Below are 12,606 nucleotides of genomic sequence, written 5' to 3' on the forward strand. Positions count from 1 at the left end.
GCAGGCACTAAACCACTGAGCCACCCAGGCATCCCTAAAAATTTATTTAGATGCAATTAATTCACATACAGCATATTATTAGTTTCAGAAGTAGAGGTCAGTGATTCATCAGTCTTATATAATACCCAGTGCTCATTATATCACGTGCCCTTCTTAATGTCCATCACCCAGTTACCCTATCCCCTCCCCCTCCCCCTCCAGCGACCCTCAGTTTGTTTCCTATGAAGAAGAGTCTCTTTTGGTTTGTCTCCCTCTCTGATTTCATCTTGTTTTATTTTCCCTCCCTTCCCCTATGCTCCTCTGTTTAGTTTCTTAAATTCCACACGAGTGAAATCCTACGATACTTTAGATAGTCTTTTTAAAGATGCTTGTACAGTGAACAGCCTTGGAAGAGAAACAGAGATAGTGTCTTCTTCCAAACAGAGGGCAGATATATCCAGTATAAAAGATTCAGGTTCCCTGTGCCCTGGGTTCCTCTCCAGTAATATAATCCACTTTGTGCACAGGGATCTGACCCTCCTCACACTGCCCTATGGGAATTGGGAATTGGGGCTCAGGGAACTGGTGTAAATATCAACGCTGTGGCTCCTCTTCTTGCTGTGAATAATGTACTATCCTTTGTCTCTGGGACAGGAGTTTCATGTCTTGTACAGCATCCATGAATGACACTAGTATATTCTAATTTGTTAGCATTAAGGTAGAGTACAATCTCAGGCCCTTCACATTTCTTGACAGGCTATATCTCTCATCACTCTAGGGGGGAAAGGAGAGTTGCATGCACTCTCTTGTTCTCATATTGGTCAAAGATGGGTATGTGGTCTTTTGAGGAGTTCCCTCTGTTCCATATGGAGCCTTCTCTAACTCAAAGCCCTACTGGCTAAGCACCATACCCCTACTCTGTGCTGTCACGTAGGGGGGCCCAGAAGCTGAGCAGAGACATGCCAACCCTCTGAACTGTTTTCTAATTCATGATTGAGGTGGGTCACCTGCAGGGACTTCCTTCACAACCACTAGCAAATGCTTTTCAGCCTTTCCATGCCATCTCCTGCTAACTGTGGGAGTTAACTCCTGCTAACTATAGTGCTAACTATGGGAGCACTTCTTTCAAGAAGTCAGATCCAGATGGACTTTGCCCAGTTGCAGACCAGGACATAGATGACAAGCTCACGGACCTCTGTCCTAGCCTGTCTGGATGTCAGAAATTTTTGAGGAAACCAAACATACAGGCTTTGGACAGATGCCTTTTGGAGGGCTCAGCCTTCTTGGGCTAAATCTACATGAATCTATGTGGAATTTCTCACCCCATTGGCAGAATAAAACTGAGAGGTACCCATATTTATTAAAGAGGGGATCACGTTCACACACCCTACCTGAGTAGCTTGGATGTTCACATTTCCTTCTCTTAAGAGTTTCCAGACGACAGCCATGTCTTCGTCAGTCTCTGCAGAAGCCAAGGGAGTTATCATCACGGCAGTATAGCCAGCTTTGTTCTGATGGTCAACATTGCAGACACCTGCAAGAGGAGCAGTGGGCCCTGGAACAGCTCCCAAGGGAGCAGAAGTGAGAGTCTACTTTAGCCTGATCAACAGGGCCCTCCCTGCTGGGTAAAAGGCCAGGTACAGAGCAGTCTTTTCCCAGTGGTGGTTATGTTGACATTTTTAGCAGACTTTAAAAAGTGGCTAGTTTTCTTTACAAGTTTTCTGAGGCTACCCAGCAAGAAGAGTTCATGGTCGTAGAGTCAGAGATGACCATGGGGTACAGTGATCGTGACTATTTCATAAAGCCATGTCCTGGACACTGAAGGTCAGTGAAGCTTCATAAGCCACCCAAGTGCAGGTGAAATGAGACCAGGTCGCAGGTCTGTCTGGCTCTAGAGCCCATCATTCACCTGACCACACATCACCTACAGCTGTGCATTATAGGTTTTACTCTATGTTGTGTGTAACTCTTAAGCTGATGGCTACATTTTCAGGTCTTTCTCAAAGGCCTAGAGATATGTTTGGCAGTGTACCGGGGGCAGGACAAATGCCACAGGATAAACACAGGAAATCTTCCAGGAATAACCATCTCATTTAAAAACCAGAGGGAGGAAAAAGAGCCTTCATGCATTTTTATATTAAAGCAATTAAGAATATACACTGCACAGTAGAATGAAAAGTAGCATATTTTTAAAATGAAGGATTAGTTGAGAACTCAAGAAATACCTGCTTGTAACTCTGGGGATATGCATTCATATCCCTCTCCACCAAAGGCGACATAGGAGATAATCAGCCCATTATCTGCTGTATAAACAATCTCACCTCTTACAGGCAGTACCACATGGAAAACAAAATCTTTCCCGTCCTCTTGCTTAACTGAAAAATGTATCTATTGCTTTTGGACAATAAAAAATACTATCTCAGGAGATCAAGTCATTTAGCCTTTCTTGGCATTTCTTCTGTAAAATGGGAATAATAATAGGGGGTTACTGTGAAATTTAATGAGTTAATATATTGAAAGCACTTAGAACTGTACCTAGCACATAGTAAACACTCAGTAAGCATTAACTGTTTCACTATTATTGTCCAGAATAGTATTCTTGTTTTTATATCCTTGCTACTGGCTCATGAAGACTTAGGTATTCATTGTAACAAATCTGGTTTATGAAAAAATGTCTGGGCTACACAGAAGTTCTGTTCTTGGGTACAAAAAAAAAAAAAAAACATTATTGGTTTGACATTCCCTCCAACTCACCTCAAACAATTTTTTAGAAGTCTACCACTGTGATGCCGGCATGCCAGTGGATACAAAAAAAAAAAAAAAAAAAATCACTCTAACCACAGTCATGAGCGGCTAGGCTATGAAAGCTGAATAGAACTCCATACATTGCCTCACAGCTCTGCCCTGATGAAGAGGGGAATATCTGTATTTCCTTGTTACTGACTTTTATTTTTACCTCATGACTATTTTATGTTTGCTTTTAAGATGTGTAAACAATCTTCAGGTTACAGTTCTCTCTACTCTCTTCAGAAACGTGACTTATAACACAGTAGTAAGGACTGGAATCCTCCCCAGGGCTCAGAGAAGGGGTGGAGGACCCAGGGCTTTCACAGCAGATGCTTCTGAGCAGCCACCAGGGAGTGAGTGAGCCAGCTCTTGACTGAGCATGCTCCAGTTCCACGAGCTTTCTCCTCCGCAGTGGCGTTCTGGCAAAAAAAACAATGGTTCACAAAAGACTACGGTGGTGGAGGTGTACCCACTGGCTCTATACTCAGTAATGATGAATCACTTCTGTGTAGCCCCTTACGGTTTGTAATGTGCTTTCTGGATGCTTCCCAATTGCGTGGGAAGGGAGCCTAGGTTTCAGAGTGTGACCCATATGCCTTTCTCAACAACCCTTCTACAGTGAAGGAAAGGAATGGAATGGTACCTTCGGTCCATTCTCCCGCTCCCCTTCATACTTGATGCTTTTGGCTATTTAGCTCTATCAATATTTTAAACAGAAAGCTTCCAGGTCACTTTAGGGTTGATGAGAACCAAACTGATTCTCAGTCAACAGAAACGTGTAACAACCAAAGCTTAGGTTGTCTGTTCTCTGGCCTGGCCTGGCCCACTTGGAGAACTTCTAACAGGCTGAACATCTGGGCTACTTAAAGATGAGGTTCTGTATTTACAGTCTTTGGATTCTTCATGAACAGAACACAGAGATATGTTCCATTTAATTTTGTGCCTTTCTCAATTGAGCTACCCCTTTTGTGGTGTCTGTGAATCCATAAAGAACTGAAATTGGCTTGATGTTAGAGTTGTGACTTTATCTTCCTCTGATGATGTGGAAAGCAGAAAGAATTTTAGGCTGTTAGATACATCGCCTTTCCATTCAGGTAAAAAGCCTCAGGCCTGCTTAAGGGAATTTTGGAGAACTGGAATGATGAGAAGGTGCCAGGCATGAGAAGGGTTTCAGGAAAAAGGGTTCATATAGAAAAGTCCCAAGGAGGGAATGAGCTTGGTGTGTGGGAGTGGACTGGAGTGGACGGAAGGAGTGGACTGGAGTGGACTGGAGTGGACGGAAGGAGGATGTATGGTGGTGGCTGCGGTAGCAAATGCAGGCAGGGGCGAGGCCAACTGGGATTTTTGAAGGCCAGGCTGAGGAAGCTGCCTTTCATTTGTAGAGCAAGGGAAAGCCATAGGAGGTATTTAAGCCAGGGTGGATAAGATCCAAGTTGGGGGCAGCCCAGGTGGCTCAGCGGTTTAGCGCTGCCTTCAGCCCAGGTTGTGATCCTGGAGACCCGGGATCGAGTCCCACATCGGGCTCCCTGCATGGACGGAACCTGTGTCTCTACCTCTCTCTGTGTCTCCCATGAATAAATAAATGAAATATTAAAAAAGGAAAAAAAGATCCAAGGTGGAGGAAAGCTGTTGGATCTGGAATTCAGACTTACTGATGCCCGTTTAAACTCCTCCTCTGGCCTCCTAAGGGTTACAGATCTAGCATGTGCTCCAATTTCTGGATGCCAGGAATAGGAAGAACAAACCAATGGTATCAACTGTAAATAAACCCCAGCAACACACTGGGTCATTGTGTGATCTCAGAATCATGCAAAAGTCTCTTGACTTTTCGGAGCATCGCTTACGTCATCTATAAAACAGGGATGATTATCCCTATTAACAGGAGTTATGAGGATTAAATGAGATCTCATATGCCAAGCGTTTAGCAGAGGACCTCATCCGTGGAGATCATTTGGGGTTTTGTATCTCTTATAGGTACCCTCCTAGGTATTCCTCATGCAACCTTCCTAAACTCAGATGACGTTGGGCCTGGACACGCCTTCAGTCCGCACTGTCGCCCCTAGGCTTAGTAATGTCCCACACGGCAACACGAGGATAGTAACACCTACATCACAAGAGTGTTGTCAAGGATAAGTGACATAACAAAGGCACGGTGGTCTAGTCCGTTCCTAGAATACAGGAGGAACACAGGCCAGTGAAGAATCTCCATGCTGGAAGGAAGCTGGTACCAAAATTGCCCTTGGAGAAGGGAGCCAGACTGAGCAGCTGCAACCATTTCTGACCTGTCTCCAGCAGCAGCCTCACGACAGAGAAGTTGGAGTGGGACACGCTGTAGTGAAGGGCCGTGTTCCCGTTGCCATCAGCCAAGTTCACCAGCAGCTTTAGGAAGTGTGGGGAGTGGGGCTGGACCCCACGGAGGTAGGCAGCCACCACGGCAGGGCTAGACGACTTCCGGCTGGAGACACGGAACCACTCTTGACGGATGGTGTTCAAACTCTGCCTCTGAAAAGCAACAGATTTCAATTCCAGGAGGTCAGCTGGCCTGGGGTGCCCTGGCGGGGCTGTTACTTTCCACTGGGAAAAGTCAGCTGTGGATGCTTCCACTTCCATCCCCTCAGCTGCCTCTTACTCCATGTGATTCACTGCTGGAGGGATCAGAGCTGGGGGGGGCGAGGTTTGAACCTATGTGATCAGCTACCGACCACCACCACCCCCAACCCGCCGTGTGAGGCCTGGGAGAGCAAACAACAACCAGTGACAAAGCACTTTTCTAGGTGACAGTGTGAATCTACTGTAAGTTTAGATCATACCCCTGTCTGCACAGGATAAAACCAAGGTCCGGTCTTTTGCGCACATATAACTGGCCCATGTGGACCTTAGCTCAGACTCTATCAGGACTTTTTTGCATTTTTAATAGGCATAACTAGCAAGCCACAACATTTTACTAATGGGAAAAACTCATGCTGAAAGTTAAGATAAACAACATGCCCAATTTATGCTAGAAATAAAACCCAAACAGCTGTGCTTGAATTATTTTTTGGCTTTTAAGCTTTGCTAGAACCTTCAGAGAAAATGGTTTCATTACCCATGGCAAGACCTCACTATCTGCAGTTTGGAGCTCCTTTGGAACCATGAATGAGGAGAGTTCCAGAGAGAATGACATCAGTTCTGTGTGTTACATGACCTACATGTTTAAAGTAGAACATGTTTAAGTTATTTATCTAAACGGGAGAAGAAACCATGGGGATGTGATTCCACACTCATTCTGGAAAGGAACTGGGTTTGGAGTCACTAAACCCATGTGGCAGGCTTAAGTCCTGGCTCAGCTGTATGACCCTGGAAGTCATATAGTCTTTTTGAACCTTACTTGTCTCATCTACAAAGTGGAGATGAAACAGGACTGGGTCCCTAAACCTCCACAGCTCTACAGATTGAGGTCCTTATACAACCTGCTTTGTTTCTAAAGTGGGTTGGGGGTAGGGGATACTTTGTTCCTAATATGGGTGTGGTTTCAGGTTTGCACATCCTTTATCACTTTTCTTTTTAATTTTAACTTTATTTTTAAGTAAACTCTACGCCCAATGTGGGACTGGAACTCACGACCCTGAGATCGAGTTGCATGCTCTACCAGTAACTGGGCCAGCTAGACACTCCTCCTCTATCACTTTTCTAGGCAGAAACACTGGGATCTTTTGTGGCTGAAGCACTTTTTATATATCAGAATATCTCCTTTTTCTGTGGAATCTTCAGGAGAATCTGGAGAAAGATCCTAAGATTAAGGAATGTACAGCTTAGTTCTGTAATTCATTTAAGATTAAGTAACAGGAGTTTCGATCAACATTCATATCACCTACTGGTTTTTTAACAATCTGGGAACAATGGTTTGCCAAATCAGCTAAGATAAAATAATCAAAATGGGTTGGGCTGAATCAATTGTTTTCTATGAAGGAGAACAAAATGGGCTTTAAAAATGCTTACAGGCTATTACATGTCGGGGCCTACCAGTTGGCTCTCATGACTTGGGAAAGTGTGCTTGTGCCAGTATCTCTTGAGTAAACGTAAAACCTCATGGCTGCATGTTTAATTTTAGGCGGACCACGAAAGTGTTACGGAGCAAGAGTTGTATTTTCTTGCTCTTGGTCTCTTGACCCATAAGTTTGCTTCAAGAAAAACAGTAAAGACCACAGAATTAAAGACCGGGACTTGAGGGTAATGAAGACACACTGCCCACCACCCACCTTCATTTTTTTAATGAGGAAACAAGCTCTGAGCAGTGAAATGATGAGCTCAGTGTCTCACAAAGACCGGTCCTGGGACTAGAACCCACGGTTCCCGTTCCACATGCTCTTCACTCTGCCCATAGTTCTCTCCAATTGTGAGGTGATTTTGAACCTAAGCTGCACATGTTTTGGTTTGGGGGTTTGCTTGTCTTTTAAAATATTTTATTTATTTATTAGAGAGAGAGCACACGAGCAGGAGAGAGGGGCAGAGGGAGAGGGAGAATCAGGCTCTCCACGAGCAGGGAGCCTGACATGGGGCTGGATCCCAGGACCCAGAGCTGAAAGCAGACGCTTAACCGACTGAGCCACCCAGGTGCCCAGTTTGGTTTTGTTTTTAAGCCACACATAGTTATATGCTGGACACTCAGGGGCAATGCCTGACGACACTCCATAAGGACTCTGAGCACCAGGCTGCTTCCTCGTGCAGATGCATCAGATGCCTCTCCCAATATAACACATCACCTAGGCAGCAGGGTTTGGGCAAATGAGGGTATCCATAGGAAAGGGATTCCAGGTACACCCACACTGCTGCCTTCGGCAGGGGACCAGAGTCACCCGGTTGGAACTAACAGCTTAAACAGTATGGACATCCTTCCATGACAATGAAAAATCACAGTACCAAGAGCTGCTCGGTGGTGGCCCCAGTTTCTGGCAGATGTTGGCTCAATGCCCGGCATGCATTGATGAATTCTTCTGAGGGTTTATATCTGAAGAAGAAAAAAAATACATATATATGTGTATCAGTCTTTATATTAATATGAAAGAAAGTAGTCCCCTAGCTTGACTTTTGCTTCTCAGCCGCTGAAACACCCATACTGAGTGACTTCCCAGGCAAGAAGCATTACACTGAATACAGCCTCCTGACAATGAAGTTTGGCTTCTCAACTCTTCTGAAGAGTGAGTCAAGCACATTGCCCTTTTATTTCCCAAGATTTTATTCATTTATTCACGACACACACACACACACACACACACACACATACACACAGGCAGAGACACAGGCAGAGGGAGAAGCAGGCTCCATGCAGGGAGCCCGATGTGGGACTCGATCCTGGGACTTCAGGATCACGCCCTGGGCCAAAGGCAGGCGCCAAACCACTGAACCACCCAGGGATCCCCTGCCCTTTTTATCCTGTTGTTTTCAGGAGGTGGCGGTGGATCACCAAAGCATTCTGAGGGCCATGGGACTAACTGCAATTCCTGATACACTAGGAAAAGGGAGGGCTGTCTTCCTGACTTTGGATAAAACAGTTTCTGCCTAAGTGACTTGAAAAATCCAAAGAACCAATCCATACCAGCAATTTTTTTCGGGTTGTTCTTTCATGAAGGATACCATTAATGCTAGTAGAGTTAGTAACATGAAAATCAGTTAAGCTGGGGTGCTCTCAGTGTGTTAGTATAAGGGCAGACAGACTCGGAGTGGGACTTACTGGCATTGGGTGTCACCAGGAAGCTCTACCCTCATCATGTCTTTATAGTGCTGCCATGTTGGAGCAGCCCTGTGGACCTGCTTGACAGCTCCCATTCACTGATCATCACTCCCCTGGCTGAGGGTGGTGATGTTGGTAATTGTATTTACTATTCCTATTCTACTATTTCTTCTCTCCCACCTTTTTTGAAGTAGGCTCCATGCCCAGGATGGGGCCTGATGTGGCACTTGAAATCGTGACCCTCAGGTCAAGACCTGAACTGAGGTCAAGAGTCAGATGATTCACCAACTGAGCCACCCAGGCACCCCTCTACTATTTCTTGAGAGTCTGCTGTGTGGCAGGCACTGTGCTAGGCATTTTACATACTTTTTCTCACCCAGTCCCCAGATCAAGCCTATCAGGTGGCTGTTACCCACATATTACAGATGAGGGATCTGAAGCAAATACAGGTTAGGTGCCTTGTGTAAAGTGACACTGTGGCAGATATGGGATTTGAATCCAAGTGTGTCCAGCCTCAAAGACAGTACTTCTCTTCATTATGTGACATGACCCTGCATCTTTTTTAAAGATGGGGTTATGTCAACATGCCCAACGGGAGAGGCAGAAAAGTATGTTGAGAATCAGACCAGACCTGGGTCACAAGCCATGCCTGGTCATGTCGTTTAACTTCTCTAAGCCTTTTTTCCACATCTGTAAAGTGGGTATTATAGTAATTTCTATTTTAAAGGATGATTAAAAGGATTATAGTACATGTAAAATCCTTCACATTTCCAGGACTGGGACGATGTTAGCTTTACATGTAGAGCTTTGCCTATGACAGTATATCCCATGAAGGCAGGAGTTACGTCTGTTCCTGGCATGTTCAAGACACTCGGTAAATCCTGGTGAATGGATAAAATGATGAATGAACAGATGAACAAATAATAGAATAAAAGAAGTGCCCTTGCCCTTTCCGAAAGGATCAAGTACCCCCCCATCCATACTCCTCTGACTCTCTGACTCACCTCTCTGCCTTGGGATGGGGGAGGTCTCCGCCAGGCCCACTCTCCTGGCCTGTGCTGCTGATGCCCTCAGGGATGCCCTGTCCAGCCTTGCAGGTGCTGTGGGGCTCCTTGCCCCGCCTATGCTCTGGGCCATCACATTTCTTCTCAGCCTCACTGTCAGACAAGTCTTCCGGGGAGCTGTCCTCACCACTGGTCTCCTCACTTGAGGTGGTCTCGTAGCTGGAGGAGGAGACAAAGGTCACTCGTTCTGTGTTTCCTGTCCGGTGCCCAGATAAACACAAATAAGAACAAGGTGGGCTTCAGATAATAATTCCCAGCTTGCTAACCACATCCTCCATTTTCTATATCTGCAGGCCTAGGTGAGGGGACTCCCCAGGAACCTTATGTCAGAGAAGGATGTGTACCAGAAGCCATTTGGGGAGGAAAGATAACTAAGCTCTTTGCAGTGAACACACCAATCACCCACGCTCTAGTTGGCCAATGCATTTGGATGATCTAGACAAGCAATCCAAGATTCTCACAAAAGCACTTGCTCCTGGAATTCTAACGTGTTGGATTCTTCTAGAGAGGGGCCCAGATCTAGGCAAATATCTCCTACTCCTACCCTGAATTCTCTGAGTTGGCTGACAGATCAGCCCGTCCCTGTGTGATCGTGAAGGTTCCCTAGAACACAGGGGCGTTCTAGCCTAGCTTACACCTGACACGAGAGGACCCTGTGTCTCCTCTCAGCTGCGTTCCATAGGTACCCCGAACCCAGCATCTGTTTCTTGGCTGCGGCCTGTTTCAGCTACTGCTTGTAACAGCAAGACCGAGGGCATGGGCCCCTTGCTTCATGGCTCACCATCCCCAGCAGCGAGCCTTATGTTCAATTATGTGCAGCTGAGGTGGCAAACCACAGACCATGGACTGAAGTCCTGGCAGATTTATTGATCCCTCTGCTGATGGTCAACAGGAGCCCCCTGATGGAGGATGCTGCAGTTAAGATGAAGATTTCAGGCTCTGGGGCCATTGCACACTGTCACAGAGACCAGGGGAGCCCAGTGGCCAGAGCTTCCACTGAATGCCCTTAGGCCCTTTCTCTGAACGTTGGCCCCTATGTAAGGTCCCCGTGCTCACTGGATTTGCAAACCCAGCCTCTCCTTGGCATGCTCACTTTCTGTCTTTTTAAAGCCACAGATAGATCCTTCTTCCTCTTGTGCTTGGAACAACCTCTTGCTTTTGTGATTAAGGTGGGGGCGGGGCATATTACATTTACCAAGCAGTTCTTGTCTTAGAGTTGCTTCCATAAAAACTTCACCTGGAAGTCTATTCATTCATTCAACAGAAATTTATTGAGCACCTACTATGTGCCACACAGTGTTTTAAATGCTATACTAAAGTCCCTGTCCTAACTGAGCTTAGAGGCTAGTAGGGAAAAACAGAAAACACGTAAACAATATCATTAGACAACAGTAAGAACAATGAATAAAATAATAAAGGAGCATGGGATAGAGTAATGGGAGGAGGAGCTACATTAATTAGAGCAGAAGTTTCTCACCTTGGCTGCACATTATAATCACTTGAGGGTGTAGAAACTCCCAGTATCTGCTCTGCATCCCAGACTAATTAAGCCTGAGTTTTCAGGGAGGGGGCTCAGGCACTGGTATTCTTAAGATGTTTAAATCTGGTATCTCCCTTCTGGTCTGCCCTGAATTAGCAGGGGTTCCGACCTTTTGGGCCTACCACTGGCTGGGTGAGGTGCCCCTCCACTGGGCCCACGCTCCCTTCTTTACTAGAATCCATCCCAGTGTATCAGCGTTTTCTCTTTACTTCTTGTCTTATTTCAGATCTAGCCAAACTATGAGCTAAAGGCAGGGACCATGATTTATTTGACTTTTTTTTAACCCTGGCACTTGAGACAGTTGTCAGCATTTAATAAACGTTTGTTGAATGGCTGATTTAGAAAATATTCTAAATCCAATGATTTACTCTCGAGAGTATATAAGGAGAGTTTGGTTCACGTTCTGAGTCAACAGACATGGGTTGTTTCTCTTCATCCTAAAACATGCTGGTTTGGTTTGCTGTAAGTTAGTAAAAGGGGAAAAACAATTAGATGGTTGAAATTTGAACTTCAACAAATGAAGAGTTTGTCCTGCCTTCAGCGTTGTGGTTCAGATTAAATGTCTTCCGTAAAGGGCCCATGTGTTCCCCCAAACTCCCAGAAACCACCTGGAATCCCGGCCCCCGGGACACCAAAGCCAAGACATTAAAAGCACAGGATCCAAAGACCACAACAGCTGGCAAGGAGCCAAACACATGCAAACCCAAGATGGAGTTTTAAAGGGCCGTTAATTCCCTTGAAGAAAAATGAAAACCAGATGCTTTCCCCTAGGAAAGGAGAGTGCTAAGGACAATAGCAAGAAAGGTAGTGTGGAGGGGGCAGTCTGGGCTTCATGAGCGATGCTTACCCACCGTTAACCCCAACAAACTGAAGGTTCTTTTTGGTCCCATTACCTCCTGCACGGAAGCCATAGTCTTTCTTTTTCATTATGGATTTAAGGCTGGTCGACGGGGAGATCTCTAGGCAGACACAACATCACAGGTTAGAATGATCTTGGGGATGCCCCAGAATGTAGCAAAACCGGGACTCTTGCTTTGAGGGGATACAGGTTGAAGGCATGTGGGGAGAGAAAAGGGGACAGAGAACTAGATCATGTAAATCAAATACCGCGAAGGTCTATGAGGAGGCCCAGCCTTCTGGTCAACACCAGCCAAACTGTCCCTGCTCACAAGCCCCTCCGCATGTGGATGACAGAGTGGGTCACTGGAGCTGTCTTCCAGAAGAGCCTCGTGGCATGTGTGCCATCACTGTCCCTGTCTTGGGGTGGGAAGTCTGAGGCTCAGACCTGCTCAGTGAACAGCAGAACAGGAGCAGAACTGCATTCACACGACTCCTGCTGCAGCACCCACCTCTGCCCATGGGCACCTCCACAGTCTTCTCTGGCTTACGTGCCACTTGACACCTGTAATGCCAGGTACGTACAGTAGACACGTGAGTAAGAGCACATCTTTTGCTGTGCTCAAAGGGACAGGAGGCATTTTCCAACGGGCAAGACTGGAAATAGCACCAAAATAATGAAAAAGCAG

The 12,606-nt window shown here is 45.9% G+C and overlaps 1 protein-coding gene across 8 annotated transcripts in view; it reads right to left on the bottom strand.

Moving 5' to 3' along the window:
• KANK4 (KN motif and ankyrin repeat domains 4) overlaps positions 1 to 12,606 on the bottom strand; it is a 67,804-nt gene that overhangs the window by 10,477 nt on the left and 44,721 nt on the right. For 7 of the 8 annotated variants that reach the window (XM_077892040.1, XM_077892042.1, XM_077892044.1 and 4 more), the window contains 5 exons: positions 11,928 to 12,039; positions 9,481 to 9,699; positions 7,666 to 7,753; positions 5,049 to 5,268; positions 1,371 to 1,513 (listed from right to left, as the gene is read on the bottom strand). In XM_077892040.1, the coding sequence (XP_077748166.1) occupies positions 1,371 to 1,513; positions 5,049 to 5,268; positions 7,666 to 7,753; positions 9,481 to 9,699; positions 11,928 to 12,039 (782 nt within the window). Of the gene's footprint in view, positions 1 to 1,370; positions 1,514 to 4,418; positions 5,269 to 7,665; positions 7,754 to 9,480; positions 9,700 to 11,927; positions 12,040 to 12,606 lie in introns of those variants that run through there. The other variant, XR_013376383.1, reaches the window with a different exon arrangement.

The sequence above is a fragment of the Canis aureus genome, chromosome 3 (assembly GCF_053574225.1).
Source record: "Canis aureus isolate CA01 chromosome 3, VMU_Caureus_v.1.0, whole genome shotgun sequence".
NCBI lineage: Eukaryota > Metazoa > Chordata > Mammalia > Carnivora > Canidae > Canis > Canis aureus.